At 42.5% G+C, this 23,154-nt stretch overlaps 1 protein-coding gene across 4 annotated transcripts in view; it reads right to left on the bottom strand.

The window, feature by feature from the left end:
- Positions 1 to 1,586: 1,586 nt before the first annotated feature.
- The window catches only part of NF1 (neurofibromin 1), a 259,226-nt gene continuing 237,658 nt past the window's right edge, over positions 1,587 to 23,154 (bottom strand). For 2 of the 4 annotated variants that reach the window (XM_040424878.1, XM_040424880.1), the window contains 5 exons: positions 21,205 to 21,305; positions 20,068 to 20,210; positions 17,153 to 17,199; positions 15,277 to 15,493; positions 1,587 to 4,673 (listed from right to left, as the gene is read on the bottom strand). In XM_040424878.1, coding sequence (XP_040280812.1) covers positions 4,531 to 4,673; positions 15,277 to 15,493; positions 17,153 to 17,199; positions 20,068 to 20,210; positions 21,205 to 21,305 — 651 coding nt within the window. In that variant the 3' untranslated portion in view covers positions 1,587 to 4,530. The remainder of the gene's footprint in view (positions 4,674 to 15,276; positions 15,494 to 17,152; positions 17,200 to 20,067; positions 20,211 to 21,204; positions 21,306 to 23,154) is intronic. The other 2 variants (XM_040424879.1, XM_040424881.1) reach the window with 1 other exon arrangement.

Raw genomic sequence — 23,154 nt, 5'->3', positions numbered from 1 at the left:
CTGATTGAGTCTGCAGGAGACGGGTCGAGTCTTCTTCCCAGCATGCACTGGGAGGGACTTGAAGTCACACACAGCGTCAGCCGGTGCGCTGACTATGTGTGCACTCAAGGCCCTGGCCAGTGCAGCGCAGTGCCAAGTCGGGAGGCCACCGAGCGCTGAGTGAGAAGCTTCTCCAATTCACTACCGCTCCATGGTCATCTATCGCGATATAGACAAAATCTGTATCGTTGCCCAAATTTATATAGTTTATATCGCCCACTCCTAGTTTCAGTACCAGACAGAAAGCTAATGACCAACAGAAGTTTTTAAGACATTGCACACAATTGTAAGCCATGATACCACTGTGAACAGTCTAATAGTAATGAGGACAGACACAGAAATGCAGGTTGAATTTACATTTTACTTCAAAAAAAGGGGATGTACATACATGAGGGAACATCGGGTAGAGAACAGTTATGATAAATCATATCTGCTAATTGTATCTAGGTGCCAGTTTGGCTGGCGGTGGCAGTTTTATTCCTGCTGGCATACACTTGCTTACAATATTAACAGGATAGTGAGTAAAGGAACATTTGAAATTGTATGGCCTGAAAGGAAAGAATATATCATACACAGTGAGTTTGTAGTACACAGCATCATTTTTTTCATTGAAATGACATACTCAACAGCAGGAAGGAGAGAAGTTAACAATTACTAACACTAGAATAATCAAATTTTGTATGTTATACATGTACAGCAACTAACTGCTTTACAAAAAAGCAAAATAATACAATATATTGTCACATGTATTTACAGTGTAGTAAATATACTTTTCTGTCAAATTTTACACAAAAAATATTTACAGATGAATGTACTGCATTAAAAAAAGTAATGTCGCTAACACTTAAAAGTGACTTTTTGTGGAAAAGTCGGTTGCATAACATTGGATTCCACATGCTTAAGAGAAGGGAAAGTTCCTAAAACTCAACCTAAAAATAAAACAGGCTGCCCACACCCAGCACTCGGAGAATGGGACGTTATGTAGGTTTGCGAATACAAACATACTTTGAACCAAATATGCACATAAGAGAATTTACTCAATGTGGTCGGCCTATTCGAGTGACGCAGAGGAACTAGGAATAAGCCTACAGCAGACCAATGATAGCCATTGCTTCATTTTTCAAGACAAATTTTCATAACTTTTTGAAGAGAAGGTGTAAGAACTCTTATCCATCCCATGGTTCATTTAATGGGAATCTGTCACCATGGAGGACCCTACTCAACCTACTGTAGTAGCTGGATAGCTCAAAAGACAAAAATGTCATTATTTCAAACCAGCACCTGGATCTGAATACTTTTGTAATAGCATGTAATTAAAAATGTAGTATAGCCAGTGAGCTATTCAATAAAATGTATCTGTATAGCGCCACCTGCTGTTTGTTCTTTTCCTTATTTTTTGTCCGTCTTACTGAGCTGGTCGAACGTGCTCAGTTTAAATCAACTTCTTCATAAGTTCTGTTAGAACCTGTGGCAGTTACAGAGAGAGAGCTGCAGCAGAAAGGACATGCCCTCTGAGCTGCCAGGCTGAAGATAATCTAGCAGAGCAATTAATGTGAAGATCTCTGGACCCATATGAGGTACAGGGCTGGTTCTAGCTGTGTTAGAAAGGTGTTGTCATGTACTATATGGTGTCTGATTATTATTTTTTTACATCAAGCATGGCATAACCCCCTTTAAGGCGGTTGTATTACATGGTGACAGATTCTATTTAATGATGTGCACTATGACATGTCATGTATTTGTGTATTTTGCTGCTGTCGCTGAATACGTTAGAATCTGAATGCTCAAAATGTATTCTGATGGATGTTGAATATCCCTTCCACCCTTGTCTTATGGTAGAAGATATCTGAATCAATCAGGTTGGGGTTTTTAAAAGAGTTGTCCGACAGGGTTTTGTGTGTATTTTATATCTAGTGGCTGCTTTAAGCACACATTTTGTTGAATGGGACTACGAGGTGTCTATTTGACTGGGAATCTCATGTGACAAAACAAAAACGGTCAGGTTTCTGTAATTCTTGGCCACTGATAAGCTTGCCCTAGCCTGACCGCCAATAACGGAAAAGATCATGATGGGATAGTGAGAGTATGCATGCAATTCATCTCTGATGGGCATATTTGGTTATTTCAGGCAACGTTGGGCCATTCTGATTCATCGCTCCACAAAAGACAAGGAAACACAAAGTCATGTGTGCACCCGTGTCGTCCAGCTCACTGGACAGTGGCGACCCTTTCAAGAACACCCCATCCTGTGAATTTGCTAAACAAAAGTACAATGGGATTTTGGTGGACTGTTTGCATAAGAGGTTTCTGTCCACAGTTTTCTTTTTCCAGGACTGTAAACAAAATGTACAAAAAAAAATAATCACAAAATCAAGTGGGAAAATAAAAAAGAGCTTATTTACATCTGTGAATTACACTTTATAATGTGATTAAATGCAGATTATGTGCTATACGTATTAAAACCCAACACATATTTGTACCATTGTTATATTAGTTTAGCTGTGGAGTTTGATTTACTGAAATACACTTAAATCACTCTATAGTCTTATTACATAGAATTATATTTGTATCTTATCTTAAAGCCATTCCTGGTCCTCAGACCAAGACCTAAGTTGTAGAAGAGCATCGTTTCATTTTGTGTTTCATTTATACATATGTTCAGCAGTTAATATATTTGAGCCCTAAAAGCAAGCACCTAGATGTCTTTTCCCTTTTGCTTAATATCGTCAAAAAAGAGAATTTTCCTCTGAGTTAAGAATATACTAGACAAATGTCTGAAGCCCTGTCCTACAATGGCCTCACCTTGGTGTTTACAGCAGTACAGTGCTGAGAAGTCTGGCGAATAGCATTATCCTCCGTTATGCTGTAGTGGTAGAGTATCAAATGGTTGGTCAGTCACTGTAAATACTACACACTAATCCAGAATTAATATGTCACAGTGAGAGAACATGTGTTCATATAAACTAGGGTGACCCCATACCAATCCAATATTTCTAAGACTGATTATTGGGAACACATGAATTGGCTTCTTTGCGGAGGCAGGGGCTGTCGGATGGGAGACCTATAGTTGTGTGTTGCTTTCATAAGTCAGCATTAGTATTATAAATATGTGCAGCAGATTTGACATTCTATATGCCAATAAGAAACACAAGGATTTTAAATAGCATTTACTTATCACGATTACAGGTTTCTACATAATACAATGTGACTGCTCCTTCAAAACCAAGTGCATCAATGGTTCCATGATGCCGCTCCTCGCAGCCACAGCGAGAAGGTTCTTGTCAGTTTAAGCGTACCGCTTCATATCGACCTCGATAAGGCCTGAGTTTTTATATATATATATTTTTTTTACTATTTTAACATTGCACATAACAGTGCACCACGCCAAAGGGTGAATTGTTTATTTCTCCATTGCAAATGATGCCCCAATCATCGTGAGGGCATAGATCTTTCAAAAAGATTATGCCCTTAAGTGCAAGAATTCTTTTTAACACCTCTCTCTGGAAGGGTTAAGGAAACGATCGTCAAGCAGAAAGGAGTTAAAGCCCTTATACTACTCAGATGCAAGCAATTTACTTACCACAATTTTACTTTTAAAACAGTTTTTTTTTTTCTCGTCAAATTAATACAAACACATATTTACACAACATGTCAAATGATTCTATTTCAGAATACAATCTGCCTTTTAGAAATAGTGCATTTTAAGGACAGAAATCACTGGTGCATTTAAGATGACAGAAATGCTTCAATACTTTAACAGCAATGTTTGGAATATAGATCAACATATTTTTATAGGAATAAAAATATAATTCATTTGAGAAATTTATTGCAAGTACCCAGAAATCAAATTAGTAGTGGCCCCTTTCACACACAGTCTCATATTTGCTTTTGAAGTACCATTAGGTTAATAAAAATAAAAAATAAATCCCGACTGGGAAGTTAATTCTAAGCAAATAGGTAAAAAAAATTCCACAGCTAAAAGTGATTTCAGAGGGGGAGGGCTTAAATAAGATACTTTTCCCACCAAAGCCACTAGAAAGGATTAGTTTCGACAATTTGTTAAATGCAAAACAAACACAAACAGTAATAAAAAAGACAAGGCAAAAAGACTCATGAAAATGCCACTATTGTTTTGAACAGGAAATGCAGTAAAGGCTGGGCCACCGTTATCAAAATTACAAAATCCTTCATTCTGAAATTCACAAGTTGTTGATATGCTTGTGACCATGGTTCCCTTTAAGAATGGAGAGAACGGGAAAAGGAAAAAAAATGAAGAAGAAAAAGGCTGAGGAAACCAAATGGTGTCGAGTTCAAGCAATGCTTTCAATGTGTTGATCTTCTGGCGACATGGCTGACTGCATGGGAACGTTAAAAAAATTAAGTGCAGCATCATATTGTGCGCGGGGCCACTGGAGGGCCAACCGCTTAGGTAAGTCTGTTTTAGAAAAGGAACTGTAAAATAAATAAATAAAAAGGGTAATTAAAAAATCTTCACACAATCTTTTTGATGCTTTGACGTTTGAAGCTGCCAGCACTTCTCTGCTTTTGCACTTGGCTCGCTGAACCATGGCGCGTTCTGCCGCTATTTGAATGGCCGGTGGTGGGGGACAATTCCACGTTCTCCTTGTCGATTCCTGAGGAAGAAAAACATGACAGAGGAGATGAACTTAAAACTTGGTGTCTAGGATTCAAAGGTGTACTAAAGTGACTGTGTGCTTATTAATTCACAGGATGGTGAGACAACTATACATCATCTAGAAAGGAAACGTTTTTCTCAAAATATTTGAACTTGAAAAATAACTTTGGACTCTACAATCTGCAGTCCTATGTAAGCTGTATTTAAAAAAAAACAAACAAACAAACAAAAAAAAAAAACACCATTGTGCATAATAATGGCTATAGCGGTCACATACCCTACTTTATTGGCACGTGTGTTACAATCAACCCAGAAGGTACAGTTCAAAATAAATGACCCCAAAATTCATGCATGTGGATGATATCAGTTCAAGCACATAAGTTCAGTTTACATATTGGCTCCATAAGAAATTTGGAAGCATTCAAAGCACAATGCATGCATGGTGACTGCTGATATCAGCACTAGTTATCACACAGTGCATCAGTTTTACCCAGATTACTTCTTTAAAGAGCCATTCCCACAGGGTGCTAAACAAGGCAGCAGACAATCCCTATTCTAACAGATTGGGTTCATATTCTGGGACTCCTACCTATTCTATTGATATATGCCAAAAATATCTCTTAAAGAGGTATTCCAGTTTTTAGGCTAGTTTCACAGTAACATTAACAGATACGGCAGGCTGTTCGGATGCTGCTGGAATGTCGTCCGGCCCCGTTAACTATAATGGGGTCCGACAGAGATCCAGCCTCAACCTGGCAAATATGTTGAGAATCGCACAGCGTTTTTTTCCGGCCAATTTCCAGCAGTCTAGGGGCACAACCTTCCGACAGGCTGTTCTGGCATAGTGTGAAACTATTCTTAGATATTGATGACCTATGTTCCGGAAAGATGGGGAGCTGAGCTTCAGTATCCTGGCATGGCCACTATACAGTAAAGGAAGGCTTCTGCTTCCGGCTCCATCCAGTGTTTAATTTCTGGCATCGGTGGTTGCTAAAAACAGCTGATCAGTAGGGTATGCTGGGTGTCTGACCCCTACTGATCTGATATTGATGACCTGTCCTTTGTAGAGGTCATCAATAATACCATGTTCAGTTTTATTGTAGCCCTTGGGAAAGAAGCTTTGACAAGAAGTGTATTGTTGGTGTAGAATTGTTACAGAAACATTTACAGTACAAAAATACAGATTAAGGCTACTTTCACACTTGTGGCAGGACGGATCCGACAGGCTGTTCACCATGTCGGATCCGTCCTTCCGCTATTTCGCCGTGCCACCGGACTGCCGCTCCGTCCCCATTGACTATAATGGGGACGGGGGTGGAGCTCCGGCGCAGCACGGCGAAAGCCGCCGGACTAAAAAGTCCTGCATGTCCGACTTTTTAGTCCGGCGTCTTTCGCCGTGCTGCGCCGGAGCTCTGCCCCAGTCCCTATTATAGTCAACAGGGACGGAGCGGCGGTCCAGCGAAATAGCGGAAGGACGGATCCGACATGGTGAACAGCCTGTCGGATCCGTCCTGCCACAAGTGTGAAAGTAGCCTAAGGCCTCCTGCACACGAACGTGTGCTGCCCGTTGCCGTATTGCGGACCGCATTTGCGGATCCGCAATACACGGGCACCGTTCTGTCGGCATTCTGCATCACGGATGCGGACCCATTCACTTCAATGGGTTCGCAAATCCGGAGATGCGGAACGGAAGCACGGAACAGAACCCTACAGAAGCACTACGGAGTGCTTCTGTGGGGTTTCATCCCGTACTTTCGTTCCACAAAAAGATAGAACACGTTCTATCTTTTTGCGGAGCGGGCGGATCACGGACCCGTTAAAGTGAATTGGTCCGCCATCCGATGCGGCTGCCCCACGGTCGTTGTTTGTGCATTGCGGCCCGCAATTTGCGTGCCTCAGCATGGCCAGGGGGGCGCACACGTTCATGTGCAGGAGGCCTAAAGGGGTTGTTCAGGATTAGAAAAACATAATTGCTTTCTTCCAGGAAAAGTATGACAACTGTCTATGGGCTGTGTCTGGAACTGCAGCTCAGCTCTATTGAAGTGAAAGGAACTAAGCTACAATGCTACTCATGACCTCTGGACAGGTGTGGTGCAGTCTCAGGAAGAGAGCTTATATTTCTAATCCTGGACAACCTTTAACTGTAGAAACACCAAATAAAGCAGGGTCTAGTGAGGAATGGTGTCCTTACATGAATGTGATCACCACTGAATCAAAAAAGGTACTGGCAACTAACATGCACCACACTGTGCGTTAAAGGGCTTTCCACCTACACTACTTACTCATCCTATCCACTTCTGAGGGGTTCATATGTCTCTTCACCATATTATTTTGTATCGACAGAAAAACTCGCTGGGAGATAAAACTGGCATAATTTATGAGCCTACAAAATGGGATCATAAAGATTGGTGAAAGTTAATCTTAAAGGGGTTGTCCACTTTTTTCTATAGATGACCTATCCTCAGGATAGGTGATCAATAGCAGATCGGCGGGGGGCCAACTCCCGGCATCCTCACGATCAGCTGTTTGAAGAGAAAGTAGTGCAATCTGATATTGATGACCTATTCTGATAGGTACAACCACTTTAATAAAATAATGAACGTTACTGTTTTAATTGATTTTCTTTTATCAACTAAAATGCATAGAATCAAAGCCCATGTGGTTTGCCTCAAGGGAAAATAAAAAATAAAACACAACATAAAATAAAGGCTAAAATAGAGTGATTTGATTAGCAAATTGCAAGTTGGGTCCTCCAGACAAGAGATGTGCTTTGATGAATGATATAAAAGGGCCACTCCCCTCTATCTCTAAATTCCCTCATCCCTCTCATGTTCTACACATGCCATACTAACAAATTCACTGTAATTCAACCGGTTAGTTAGCCAAATACAATCCATTACTACAGCTCTAAAGCGGCAGTTCTTCTCCAAATCACTTCCATTAAAAGACCAATTCTGAATGTTTTATGAGCTGGAAAATGAGCTAATGTTGGAGTAAATGATGTAGTAAACTTCAGCTGCCGCTAGGTGCCACGTTTAAATCAGTGAAACTAAATTCTGGAAGGTACAGTTTCGGCTAAGGCTGCGGCTCCCTCTTGGTTCAATGCTCTTTTGCTCTTTTCGTTGTGGAGTATATAGTCTGAATACGCTACCATAATCTGATCCAGAAAATAACAGGTACACAACATTAGCACAAGGCATGTAACTGAAAAGAGTAGTTACTTATTATTATTATCTTAAAATGCTTACATTAAAGGGAAACCAGGAGTGGATCCTTCACCAAGATAAGGTATAATGGAAGACTTTGCACCTGTTCTGTGTTTTCGAACCACACCTGGTTTTTGATCACAATAACTGAAAGCCAAACACTGACTGTGTGAATAAGGCGTAATTAAAAGGGGTTGGTCTACCTGTGACCAATATGTGGGTAAGGCTACTTTCACACTCACATTTTGGCTTTCCGTTTGTGAGATCCGTTCAGGGCTCTCACAAGCGGTCCAAAACTGATCAGTTTGCATTCTAATGCATTCTGAATGGAAAAGGATCCGCTCAGAATGCATCAGTTTGCATCAGTTCAGTCTCCATTCCGCTTTGGAGGCGAACACCAAAACACTGCTTGCAGCATTTTGGTGTCCGTCTGACGAAACCGAGCCAAACGGATCCGTTCTGACACATAGAAACATAGAATGTGTCGACAGATAAGAACCATTTGGCCCATCTAGTCTGCCCAATATACTGAGTACTATGGATAGCCCCCGGCCCTATCTTATATGAAGGATGGCCTTATGACTATCCCATGCATGCTTAAACTCCTTCACTGTATTTGCAGCTACCACTTCTGCAGGAAGGCTATTCCATGCATCCACTACTCTCTCAGTAAAGTAATACTTCCTTTTGCCCCTCTAATTTAAAACTATGTCCTCTTGCAGCAGTTTTTCTTCTTTTAAATATTCTCTCCTATTTTACCTTGTTGATTCCCTTTATGTATTTAAAAGTTTCTATCATATCCCCTCTGTCTCTTCTTTCTTCCAAGCTATACATATTAAGGTCCTTTAATCTTTCCTGGTAAGTTTTATCCTGCAATCCATGTACTAGTTTAGTAGCTCTTCTCTGAACTCTCTCCAAAGTATCAATATCCTTCTGGAGATTTCGTCTCCAGTACTGAGCACGATACTCCAAATGAGGTCTCACTAGTGCTCTGTAGAGCGGCATGAGCACCTCCCTCTTTCTACTGGTAATTCCTCTCCCTATACACCTAAGCATTCTGCTAGCATTTCCTGCTGCTCTATGACATTGTCTGCCTACCTTTAGGCTGGGTTCACACTTGAGCGTTTTACAGCGCGTTCAAACGCGCTGTAAAACGCTCAACACATGAAAACCAATGCTTCCCTATGGCCCTGGTTCTCAAACGCGCTGAAAAACGCCCTACGCTCAAACAAGTTCTTGAGCTTCTTTGGGGCGTTTTGACGCGATTTTGTGGCCATAGGACACTGCAGTCAATCACACAAACGCGCGTCAAACGCGCGTTTACTATTGCAAAAAACGCGCATAAAAACGCGCGACAAAAACGCGCGTTAAACGCGCATATAAAATACGCTCAGGTCTGAACCCAGCCTTAAGTCTTCTGAAAGAATGATCCCTAAATCCCTTTCCTCAGATACTGAGGTTAGGACTGTATCACTGATTTTATATTCTGCTCTTGGGTTTTTACGCCCCAGGTGCATTATCTTGCACTTATCAACATTAAATTTTAGTTGCCAGATTTTTGACCATTCCTCTAGTTTTCCTAAATCCTTTTCCATTTGGTGTATTCCTCCAGGAACATCAACCCTGTTACAAATCTTTGTGTTATCAGCAAAAAGACACACCTTACCATCGAGGCCTTCTGCAATTTCGCTGATAAAGATATTAAACAATATGGGTCCCAGAACAGATCCCTGAGGTACCCCACTGGTAACAAGACCATGGTCTGAATATACTCCATTGACTACAACCCTCTGTTGTTTGTCCCTCAGCCATTGCCTAATCCATTCAACAATATAGGAGTCCAAGCTCAAAGACTGCAATTTATTGATAAGCCTTCTATGTGGGACAGTATCAAAAGCCTTACTAAAGTCTAGATAAGCGATGTCTACTGCACCTCCGCCATCTATTATTTTAGTCACCCAATCAAAAAAATCAATAATATTAGTTTGACATGATCTCCCTAAAGTAAACCCATGCTGTTTTTCATCGTTCAATCCATGGGATTTTAGATGTTCCACAATCCTCTCCTCTCACACAATGTAAGTCAATGGAGACGGATCAGTTTTCTATGACACAATAGAAAACGGCTCCGTCCTCCATTGACTTTCAATGGTGTTCAAGACGGATCCATCTTGGCTATGTTAAAGATAATACAAACGGATCCGTTCTGAACGGATGCAGACAGTTGTATTATCTGAACAGATACGTCTGTGCAGATCCGTGACGGATCCGCACCAAACACGAGTGTGAAAGTAGCCTAAGATGACTGTATGGTACTAATATTGCCTTTATTGGTATTCTTTGCTGTATGTCATAAGCCATACCGCCTTGTTAGGTAAATCTTCTGTGCTGTCCATAAGATGGCTGCCAATGAAGGGTCATGTGACCAGGCAAATCATCTCCATGTGATGTCTCCTCCATTCAAACACACATGAACTAAACTCCCAACAGAACAGATAGTTATTTGGATGCAGGAGACATCACATACAAGTGACTTGCTTTTTCACATGACCCTCTATCAGCAGCCATTGTATGGACTGTAAAAAAAAGACTCGGAAAACAGGCAGCATACCTTATGAAATATATGAAATGGCGCACAATTTCAGCAAAGGCTATATTAGGAAGTGTCTTATAATCATCTTACAAACATATTGGTCAACCATGACCAGAAAATGGCCAACCCTCTCTATGAAATCAGTATATAGACTGTACTGAATATGGAGACATGGTAGTGAAGGTCACACTGAAAATCTGTAGCGTTTTCCATTATTCTTATCATGTTACCATCTTCTGGTCCATGGCTTGGTTACTTCCTCCCAGGAATGGTCGCCTGCTCTGCTACAGCAATCCATTTGTTTCAGAGGCGACATGTCTCTTGTGGATGAAGCCGGTGACTGGCTTCAGTAGTAACATGTCCACAAGAGACAAGTCACCACGAAAGCCGGTGGTTTTCTGCTGCAGAGCAGGTGACCATGGGCGGTGAGGAAGTTAACAAGCCACATCCTGGAAGATGGACACATGGAAGCCAGCACGCGGGACCGATGCAGCAGGGAGCAGGTAAGTATGATTCTTTCTATAGTGGATGCAAGCTGAGGGGATGGTAAGTCAGTTATTCCAAGACAACCCCTTTAATAATATGAAGTAATTTCTGATCTGTCTTCATGTGTATTTGATGGAAAAACCTGACAATATTTATCTGAAAAATAATTAATACTTACACAATAGAGGCAAAAATAAAGCAAAGATGTAAGAACATGAAAACAGCTAAAACTGGAATTCTGAGTTTGTTCTGTATTTATGTGCAATTCAATATGCTCATGTGAACGAGACCTGATGATATTTGCCAAGCATATCAGATCTCCTGACAGTAGGGTAGCAAGCAGAGGGCGCAGAAAGGAACGAGCCTGTAATAATGGAGACACACAATGGAGGTCTGAATAGGAGCAGTATACACAAAATAGTATTTTTAGCAAGACTTTTTATTTTAGATGAATGGGTATTAGGTGCACATACCCTTTATCACTGCATACAGTGTGCCGGTATATCCAGAATGTCACTGCTTACTGGTGCAGGCAGATGTTATAAATACCCACATTTTCAAGGGGTTGTGCCGGATAGGTCATGAATAAGGATGAGCGAAACGAGCTTCGGTTCCCAGATGCAATAACGTTTCACTCAAAACTTTGTTTTAATGCTGTACGGAGATCAGTCTCCATACAGCATCATGTATGGGCTCCAGCAAGGGAAATTCGTTATCACCGAAGTCTCGCGGGACTTTGATGAATTACTTTAGGATTAGATTTTTTCAACCATTTTAAAACTTGGTTCCAAAGTCAGCTTCGGTACCGAGGTACCAGTGGGTACTAAAGCAGACTTTAGATTACCATTTTAAAAATTGAATGCCGAAGTTAGCAAGACTTCGGAGATAATTAATTTCTCTCGCTTGAGCCCATACACTTGAATACTGTACGAAGACTGATCTCCATACAGCATTCAAATGACTTTGGATCTAGGATCTGAAGCTCGCTTCGCTCAACACTAGTCATCGATATCAGGTTGGGTCTAGGTTTAGCTCCTGGCACCCCTGCCGTTCAGCTGTTGGCAGAGGTTGTGTTGCTGCATCCTCTCCAGTGTTTTCCTGCATGCCGTCTACATTGTAGTGGTGGTTCAGTGTAATTACAGCCGCTTGTCCCATTCAAGTGAATGAGGGAGGAAGCTGTAATAACACTGCAACGCCACCACAATCTAGACAGCATGCAGGAAAACACTGGAGAGGATGCAGTGCTTGCACAAGTGGTGGTCTTGATAAATGTCCCCCAGTATCTGTAAATCTGCCACAGCATTTTTTTTTAGCTACTTCCACAAGAGAAAACAAGCATGCAAACACCGTGCAACCATATACATTAAGTGAATGTGTCAGGATCTCTCCTGCCAAAGATTGCAGATGGCGATCACAACTCCTGGCTTTCACACACCGAGACCCAAGTGACAGGCCTGAATTTTGCATAGTCACCCTACGAACATTATGTTTTCAGAAGTAGTTGAACCAAAAGCCCTCACATTTCCTCTCTACAATTTTTTGCTGGGGGCTACTGCTGCTCCCTACTCTACTCTTTGACAGATACAAAAACGTAGATAAACCCGTCCCCCTCTGTCCACCACAGACACAAACCAGATGGTAGAATATAGGTATTGTGCCACTTTGATAAAAAACCATGCTTCTTTAAATGGAGACTGTTACTCTTGGCTTAATTCGGTGCAGACGGGCCATAGGCTTGCATTACATTCCGTGACCTCTCTCAAATGAAGCCGAGAAACAAGTTGCCGCTGCCCTGTTCTCGGCAGATCACCAAAAGCCCTTCATTGAAGCCATTACAACAGTCCATTATCAGCATTTTATTACAGTACCCCAAAATATGTCGCAGCACTTTGCCGAGATTGCTCCCCGTTCCCCTGGAGCTTTCATGCTGAATTACAACTTATTATATATATTTTTTGGAGTGTGGAAGAAAAGGAAAGCTACACAAAAACAGGGGGAAAGCTACAACCTGTAGGCAGAATTTGTCCTGGCTTGGAAGTGGAGCCAGGATCCTAGTGCTGCAGGGTGACCAGATAACCACTGAGCCACCAGGGATGACAACCTTCTGACATTGTTCTATTTTTATGGACTTTTGAGTGAAGAATTCCATAAAACTGAAATCACCTACATGATGAAACTTCACTAAAACCCTGACAATTATCAGGACAATTACCTAGTAGTAAACCAAAGAACTGGTGCTTAAAACCCACCGTGCACTCCTTCAGTGCCACCTCTCACACACAACCGCTCCCAGGTGTTTTATAGAGTTAGAATACAAATGCTCATGCCAAGCGCGCAAAGCCTTTGCACATGACCATGAACTCGTGCATATAGGTGGAAGGGAAGTACCTTGATGAGGGAGTGGCTGCATGAAAACTGCAGATTTAGAGCAAGGCAGAGAAGCTTCACAGACACAGAATGAGAGGGGAGGGAAGTAAAAACATAAAGAATATGAATAATGGCGTAAAAAAAGACAGATGGATGAGACTAATCATCATCTACAGACTGTATGTTTAAAAGGATTCCAGTTATATCAAGTTATTATCTGGCCACTGGGACCCCATACCCCCATGGGAAAAGCAAGTTGCGCATGTGCACTGCCGCTCCATGTACCACTAACCGACCACTGTACTCTGCTATCACCTGCGGTCCCAGAGAGACTAATGCAGCAGCAGTACACATGCTCATCCTGCCATTCTATTCGTTCCAGGGGCCCCTGTGGGGTACAGCGTCCTGTTTTTTGTCGTCATCTAATGGTTATCCCCTATCTTGTGGGCTAGGAATAACTTGATATAATCGGAATACCATCTTACAGAGAATCTGGCAGCTCCTCTTACTCGTCTAGTTTAGTAAATAATTGTACCCCCATGAAATCATAAGAGCATTTTCCTTAGAGCTTCGTGTTGTGCCATTCTTCAGTTATTCCTCAAGATGATCTGTGAACTGGGTGTTACCATTCCTCTTGTCAAAATGGTGTGTCCTCGCACTGGCAGTGTCAGCACTGATTGGATAGTATCAGACTGTGCGGGGACAAGCCTCCAACTGGTTGACCCCAGTTGGCAATGAATACACACATTTCTAGGAGGAATAGTAGAAGAACAGCACAAAAAAAGCTATAAGAAAACTGTTCTATTACAGGGAAAACATATTTTTTTTAAATATTAAAACCGACATGTTAGGAGAGGTGATAGGTCCTCTTTAACAACTAGTACATGGAAGAATAAATTAAAAGGTTACCTGGCAGTACAAGGAGTGTTATGTCACACACGAAAAAAAGATGAGAGATGACTATTCTGTGGATAACAACTTCTATTACACTGCGTAAAAGCCACAGCATATGTTGACCATTGAACACCATTTTAGTTATATATGTACACTTGTAAAATAAAAAGTTGATTAGCTTTGTAAATACATTTGTCTCAGACATCAGATGACATTGTCAAGATGCAACTTCATCATGGGCAGTAGAGATGTGAAGGCAACTGCTGTATCCCTTCATGCCCAATACCAGGTCGAGCTGGAGAATATGCCCAAAAAATGCCTTTACCTCGTCCTGAAACCAAGTAATTATCAATGAAAGATCCCAAAGAATGGAAATCTCCAGGACAAGCTCTGAGCAGACAATGGGCCAGGAATGCTGGGAAATGTCAGTGCTGAATCCTGCAGAATTGTGCATGCAGCTCTGGGGTATAGTACAAGCTGCAACCCAGGATCAGTACAAGCCATGTAACTCAATATACTTTCAATGCTCTTTATTCCTTTCCCGATACGTAAAATATTATTAGTTTTACTATTTATTTTGGCTTCGAAAAGAGAAGAACCTAAGGCTGTCCTTACTTATATAATAGATGTCCAAGAGCAATTCTTCCCTATCCCGCCATACACATGCATGTCTTCCCAATAGAGAGAGGGGAGAACGCCACTGCCAGGCACCTCTAGCAGCCGCTTACCTCCAGTAATAACAGAAGGATCGGGCATGTTGAAATCCAACTGTCCAATCCTTCCCTCCCCCTTGATCTGCTATTGGGGAAGAATTCCCATACACATTAGATGGTCAGCGGGGTATGCCAGTATACATTCATAAAGTGTATGTCCAGCCTAAGAGTGACGCTTAGCACAAGTCTGAAATGGACCCTGTATGATAAAATAATCCATAGGTGCATCTGGTCAGTAAAGGCTAGGAATTAACATTTCACTCAATTATAACCGTAAACTGTTTCCTAAGCAATAAAGACAGGTATTTCAATAAGTATCCCCTTATTACGTGCACAACTAACCTGGGGAATGCTGGGAAGTGGCAAGGGAGGTCATGGAATTGGATAGGTTAAGGTTAGCAGTAATACTCAGTTGGCTCTGCACAGCAGGAGGGTATGGAGATGTAGGCGTCAGCAGCGACTCCTCACTGGCTTCTTCATCGATAACAGGCAAGTACTTGTCAATCAAGGCATCAAGAAACTTAACTATGAGCTCTGCGTAGTCAGGGATTTGTGTTTGCTGATGAAACAAGAAAAGATGGTTAGGAATCATTAACTGCACGTGGAAGACTACAGCGCTGGCACTGCATAATCAGCATGGTGGCTGTACTGGCCAGTGGCAACTGGAGAACCTCCACACAGTACCTACCAGTACTTCCACCATCTTGTTCTATTGTTATTACAGCATTGTGACCCACCTCAACGTAACTGTACGTCACTGGGGCAGTGTATGTATATGGAGCAGGTTCACGCACTAAGCCCATTCCATACGTGCTGGCTCAGTAACACAGCTGGCACCCAGCCGCAATCACTGGGATTGGAGAGAACACCGGTTCCCGGTCATTTAACCCCTAAGATACCACGGTCAATAGAGACTGTGGAATATGAAGGGTTAAACAGATGGAGGGGAATACCTCTGTCCTCCGTTTGGAGCCCCTGGTGAAATCACAGGGCTGTAACTCGTTGCTATCACAGCCTAGGGCCTTGTAAAGGCCCCCAGTGAGCTGCTTGCAGAGTCATGCCCAAAGCATGGCCTGACAGGCAGTCCCATAGACTGCAATATTATACAAAAGGAGACTACAAATACAATAAAAAAAAACTGTTTTTAAAAAAATGTAAAGAACACAGAAAATTTTAATATTAGAATTATAAAAAATTTAAATTGGCCCATTTTACATGTAAAAATAAACTACAAAAAAAACAAAAAAAAACAAATAAGTATCGACATGTTAGAACTATTAAAATATAACAATATTTATTGTGCATGGCGAACGCTGTAATAGAAAAAAATGGAGGGAGAATAAGGTCCTCATGCCGCACAGTGAACAGCATTTTAAAGAGGATCTTTCACCAAAAATCATGTATAGAAACAGTTACATTACCTAACAGTGGGGCCCCCAGTGATGTATTTCTGATTATTATTTTTTTCAGAGGACCCCCCCTTTCGTCCGCTGTGGTCTCCGGTAGTTCTGGCGCCTCATATGCTAATGAGGCGAATCGGTTCGAGTAGGCAGTGACTAGAATTTGCACAGGGCGCGGTTTTCTTCTCCCTGGCTAAGAGCGCATCCAATCAGAGCGCTGCGCTCTTAGCCAGGTAGAAGGAGCTCAAGTTCTCGCGAGATTCTCGAGAACTTGAGCTTTTACACATCCTGAGGCGTGCGCGATCTTGGAGTCCCCAGAGGAGAGGATCGCAGCGGCGGCATAGGCGGCAGCAGCATCCGGTCAGTAAGTTTTCATAGGGGGAGGGTCCTCTGAAAAAATTATAATCAGAAATACATCACTGGGGGCCGCACTGTTAGGTAATGTAACTGTTTCTATACATGTTTTTTGGTGAAAGGTCCTCCTTAAAAGCAAAACTCCAAAAATCTTTGTGGAATTGAACTTTTTTCCCCCAATTTCACTCCACAAAGATTTTTTTTCTCATTTTCAAATAAAAGCTATGGTAAAATAGAGTACCATTAAAAAATACAACTTGTCCCGCAAGAAAGACCTCATTCGGCTATGTGAACAGAAAAATTAAAAAAGGCAGGGAAGAAAATGAAAAAAATAAATAAAAAATAGGCTGTGTCCTGAAAGGGTTCATAGGGTCTGAGAATGTAGATTTATAATTCCACTCTGCAAGGTAAGTACACAATGTATACATTACATGGAAGCACTTCACAGCATTAATATATTTTACCTTTGAGAAAGGACCAGCAAACCTCCACAACCCATTAAATCCAAAGCCTGTAATTTAAAAACAGATATTCAGTTGATATAAAGGGATTAAACAATATATCACCTTGTGAAATCATAGACTGGTTATAAATATGAAAATGTGGAGAAATCGCTGCTGGTGAAAATTACACGCAGCGAGACATTTTATCCTGTGAAAGATCTTTGAAGGTACTGGTTCTCCGGGTGGAGATCCAACTGGTGTAGGAAGTCTAATGTGCAATGTTCCTCTGGAAAAAGCATGCAAATTAAACTCTCTCTTGTCTCACCTATAGGTAGCTACCCTGTAAAATGTCTAACCTATTAAAGGGTTTGTCCAGGCTTTACTAAGTGATAGCCTATCCTTGGCATAGGCCATCACTAGCTGATTGGTAGGTGTCCGACACTCCACAGCACCTGCGCAGATGAAGATGCAACAGTGAATGACCAAGAAAGCAGTCACATAAGTAAACCACGTGACTGCCACAATTTTGCTTTCCATGGATGGGGTACAGGCCGTGGACATCATCATGTACTGTATGGCAATTTAGGACATATCCTTATAAAGTGACCAACCCCCTTCTATTTTTGAATGAAAGGGGTTGTGCAGTGTCATGATATTGATTACCTATCCTCAGGTCTCACTACCAGCACCTTGCCAATTAGCTATTTGAAGAGGTGCAGCGAAAGTGAATGGTAAACGGTTACAATTACATTGCACCACCTCTATAACAGAAAGCATGCAGAAAATAGCCTCTTCAAATGACTGATGGCGGGGGTTGGCGCAGAGAGTCACACTACCACTGTTCTGATATTGATGACCTATCCTGCACGAACATTTTTACTCCTGGCTTTGGACTGCATCAATAAACCTGAACACGGAAAGGCTGGCTTACCGTGATATCACTAAAACCCTAGCTGTTGTAGCAGCCTATCGGTGTGCAATTTTGAAGGAAATAGCTGTTAACCTGCAAATTTGTGCAGCCATCAACAGCGCCAGTTGGGCAGGGTATCTGCTGCAGCATGTATGCCTATTGAAAACCAAGTTTAAAGGAGTATTCCGGTTTCGCGATATTGCTAGGTCATCAATTTCATATTGGTGGAGGTCCAACTCCTGGCACCCCTGCCAGAGAGGTCCTTGAAGGGGCTGCTGTGCTAGTGCGAGTGTATCTTCCTCTTCGCTGTGTAAAGCGGCTAGGGCAGCGCTAAAGCCCACCCATCAGAACCGGTGACGTCACCGGAAACACTGCTGGGCGGAGACACATAGCATTACAAGCAGAGACACATAGCATTATAAATCATGATAATGCCGTGCGCTCCTGCAAGTCCAGAGCAGAGGATCACACTCACACACGGAGCGTAACTCCCGCAATGGACTGAAACAGCCCTAAATGTACCAGAAATTGTACAATAAAAGTCTGCAGCGGTTTTTACAGCCGTTGCAGATTTGAAATCCGTACCGCAGTTCAATTTACACTACGTTTTTTGTACGCAGCCTGTGGATGAGATTTCTTAGGCCCCTTTCACACGAGCGAGTTTTCCGCGCGGGTGCAATGCGTGACATGAACGCATAGCACCCGCACTGAATCCTGACCCATTCATTTCAATGGGTCTGTGTACATGAGCATTATTTTTTCCCTCATCAGTTCTGCGTTGCATGAAAAATGCAGCATGTTCTATATTCTGTGTTTTTCACTGAGCCCTGGTCCCATAGAAATGAATGGGGCTTCACTGAAAAACGCAATGCATCTGGAAGCAAGTCCGGTTGCAATGCGTTTTTTACTGATGGTTGCTAGGAGATGTTGTTTGTAAACCTTGAGTTTTTTTCACGCACTTGAAAAATGCATCAAAACACATAGCACCCACGTGGAAAAAACTGAACGCAGACAAAACAGACTGAACTTGCTTGCAAAATGGTGCGAGTTTCACTGAACGCACCCGGAGCCAATCTGTATCGTTCGTGTGAAAGAGGCCTTAGGCCCCTTTCACATTAGCGAGTTTTCCTGCACGGGTGCGATGCGTGAAGCGAACGCATAGCACCCGCACTGAATCCTGCATTTTTTACGCAGCCCTGGCCCCATAGAAGTGAATGTGGCTTCATTGAAAAACGCATCGCATCTAGTTGCAACCATCAATGTCTTCATTGATAGTTGCTAGGAGATGTTTGTTAATCTTCAGTTTTTTATCACGCGCTTGAAAAACGCATCAAAACTGATTGCACCTGCGCGGAAAAAACTGAACAGAATCGCAAATAAAACTGACTGAACTTGCTTGCAAAATGGTGCGAGTTTCACTGAACGCATGCTGAGCCAATCCGTATAAATTTGTGTGAAAGAGGCTTTAAGCTGCTGATCTGAACAGTGCTCTTCTCTGGGTCGCAGAGAGAATCCTGAGCAGTGATGGCCAGTTCGCAGTGTTCGCCGACGAACACATGGGATCTGCCATCTTTATTCCCAAGTCCGGCGATGCAGAGGTAACCTGCGCTGCGAGCCGCTCTGAAAGACATGCGGTCACCGGGAGCAGGCAGTTCCGAGAACAGCCTGATGAAGGCTGTTCTCGGAACTGCCTGCTCCCGGTGACCGCATGTGTTTCAGAGCGGCTCGCGGCGCAGGTACAGGTAAGGACTTACCTCTGCATCGCCGGACTAGGGAATAAAGATGGCAGATCGCATGTGTTCGTCGGCGAACACTGCGAACTGGCCATCACTGATCCTGAGCAAGGTACAAGCCTCCAATGCCATTTTCACACAGGACCTAAATATCCCCTAAAAAGTCTTGATGGGAAAACCCTTTTAAAGGTCACTTGAAAGTGAGCTGCACATCTAGAGACCAGCACCCCATGGCTTCTTTGTCATAATGAAGAACTGCCCTATTCCAGCACTCCAAGACACTTTAAGCTTACTTTGCAGGTAAGATGGTTGATACTGTGGAGGGGATTCTTCATGGTACACCACACTTTGTACAATTCCATGTATAGGATTTAATAAATTTGGGTCTTGACACAAAGACAGAAGGGTGTTGATCTTAGAGTCCAATAAGTTGTGTCTGAAATAAAGAGAAAGAATGAGAACATTTAGGCTGGGTTAACATGTTTAGGTTTTTGGTGCAGTTTCTGAAGCCAAAGCCAAGAGTAGATCATAAATAGGGGACCTATATAAAAAGGTATGGAGTCCTATCCTCTTCCAAGATTTGGCTTAAAAACTGCTTAGAAAAACATGAATGTGTAAACCCGGCCATAGGCCTCTTTCACATAAGGGTGTTCAGTCTGGGAAACATGCTCCTTGTGATGGCCATATTTCCTTCTGGACTGCGGGTCTATTGTGCTATACTCACATAATGCAGTGAGTAAAATACAGTAGACCAAGCAGGAACTGACAGCATCATAAATCATTACGATACTGTGGGTTGTGGGTCAGAGGAGTAATATTGGGTCTGGAAAATGTGGCCATCACATGATGTGTTTTTCCTGGGCCGAACACACTTGTCTGAAAGAGGCCTTACAGTCCAAACAATTTCAACATAGTGGTTAATTGTTAACCTTTTTTTTGCCCAAGGAGTCAATGCCTATAAGTCCACACAGAATAGGCTGTTTACCAGAGCCACTAGGACCTGTGACTACCTAATTGCTGTGGGGACTGCAGAATGAAAAAGGTAGTCTCTGAAGTAGAAAAAAAAAAAGGGGCCCATAAATAGCATGGCATAGTAGTCATATATGTTGTGCCATGTGAACAATAATTATATTCACACTGGAATTGTAGCGGCGCAAGAACAGTTGGCACCAGCGCTGTTCCAGCAGCAGAGCCTCCTCACTACTATGAGCAACGCCTCAGGCGTGAGATTGACAGGCCCATTTATGATGCTCAACCCTGTCAATTAAGGAGGAGGAGGGGGGGGGGGTAGCCTCTTCAGTAGAGGGTCCAGCCCCTCGCTACTCAAGATGTCTGTTTGTTGACAAATTTGATTCGTACAATTTGATTCAGATTTTTTTTTTTTACATGTTTGCTCAATTGAGATTATCATTAAATTGTGAGATACTTACACCACAGGAAACACTTTAGGGAAGACCACACTGGCTTCAGCTAAGTATTCATACAGGATACGCTGATCAAACTCATCTGTAGTGTATTTCACAAGAGTAGCCTGAAAAACAAAGCCTAAATCAGAACGCATGATTCATGTCTCAATTACTACAGTAATATCAGCAATATACGCAAAGCAGCTCCGAAACATCAGATATAAGCAAAACTGAAGGCACTATTGTTGTGTGAAAGGAGTGGAAGTGATGCAGAGGCAGAGAAACAAGGCTAAGTTCACATCATGTTTTGCTTCCAATTCATACACTGAATGTAGCCACATGCCCCCATTAACCTACCGCGAAAAAGGTCTGCTGTTTTGGCCTCTATTTGGCTGGTACACATCAGTATACTTTTTATTAGCATAGAAGGGTAACAATGTTTTGAACTTTTGACTTTCAGGCTCCATATTTCACCATCCACTACAGCTTTGACCGTGAGACTACCATCATTTTATAGACAATCATCTTTGCTATCTCATACATAAATTGGACTTGCATCTATTTTAACATATGATTAGTTATGCAGATTCTTGTCAGGTACCTGCATTGTTACTGTTTTGCTCCTGGTGGTGGAACAATCTTTTTTTTCTTGTATACTACAAACTAAAACTTGTGTGCTCACATTCCCTAATAGCGCAGTGTGTTATTAGGTTGATTTCCAAGTGAAAGGTCACTTGCTCGAATCCAGGAGCAGCCATGTAGAAGATTTCCCAATAAAAGAGACAGCATCATCCAGCTCATCGATAGCGGTATCTCAGCCAAGAAAATTGCCAAACTGCATCATGTGAGCGCCATGACAGCTGGAAGAATACTAAATGAAGTCCGTCCATCCATTCCAAAGCCAAGAGGTGGATGTCCAGGCAAAATATCGGAGTCAACATGTCGGCTCATCACAAGGTCTGTCAGTACTGGAACAACAAACATGGCAGTGGAGGTGAGATCACAGAGGTCCATGCAAGCAGAATTGTGGCCCGAAAAAAGGTGAAGAAACTTCGACTTCAATATCGTCATAAGAAGCGGTGGCTCGAGTTTGCAAAAAAGTACGAACAGTGCATAGTAGAAGATTGAAAACAGGCGATTTGGAGTGATGAGACGAAAGTCAGTATACCGTCAGTAGGCTCTGATAGGTATAAACAGGTCTCAAAGAAACAAGAGAAAAGGAGATTTTTGTATAACTTACCAGTAGGACAGGAGTGGGAGGAGGACAGCCACGGCTCCAAGAGCTTTTTAAAAGTTTTGTATGTATCTATACGAATGGCCGAGAGTCCATTCGATTTTTGTAAAACTTACCAGTAAAATCTCTTTCTCGCTCTTCATTGGGGGACACAGAGACTGTGGGTATAGCTATGTCCTCTAGGAGGCGTTGACACTAGGTAAAAGCTGTTAGCTCCTCCCCTGGCAGCTATACCCCCTCCAGCCTGGAGAGAGAGCTTCAGTTTGTGTACAAGCAGTAGGAGAAGCAAGCCAACCAAGAAAAAACATGGAACACCAACCATGCCGAAAAACCAACGGGGTTCTAACCAGCAACAGCCACAGCTGTGGTTGAACAACAATACTGGGTGGGTGCTGTGTGCCCCAATGAAGAGCGAGAAAGAGATTTTACTGGTAAGTTATACAAAAATCTCCTTTTCTCGCCCATATTCATTGGACCAAGTAGCCGCGTTACACAACTGTGCAGCCGAAGCGTGATTCCTCCGAGCCCAAGATGTGCCCATCACTCTGGTGGAGTGAGCCACGACACCTAAGGGCGGAACCCTGTCCCGTGCGCGCTATGCCTCCGCAATTGCAGCCCGAATCCAACGTGCGATTGTCACCTTGGAGGCCACTAATCCCTTGTGAGGACCCTCCGGAATGACAAAAAGGGAGTCCGTACAGCGGAAGGGGGCGGAGGCTGCCAAATAGATCTTCAGAGCT

The sequence above is a fragment of the Bufo bufo genome, chromosome 3 (assembly GCF_905171765.1).
Source record: "Bufo bufo chromosome 3, aBufBuf1.1, whole genome shotgun sequence".
Lineage (NCBI taxonomy): Eukaryota > Metazoa > Chordata > Amphibia > Anura > Bufonidae > Bufo > Bufo bufo.
Note: the sequence above shows the minus strand (reverse complement) of the source record. Positions and strands in the feature narration are given on the sequence as shown.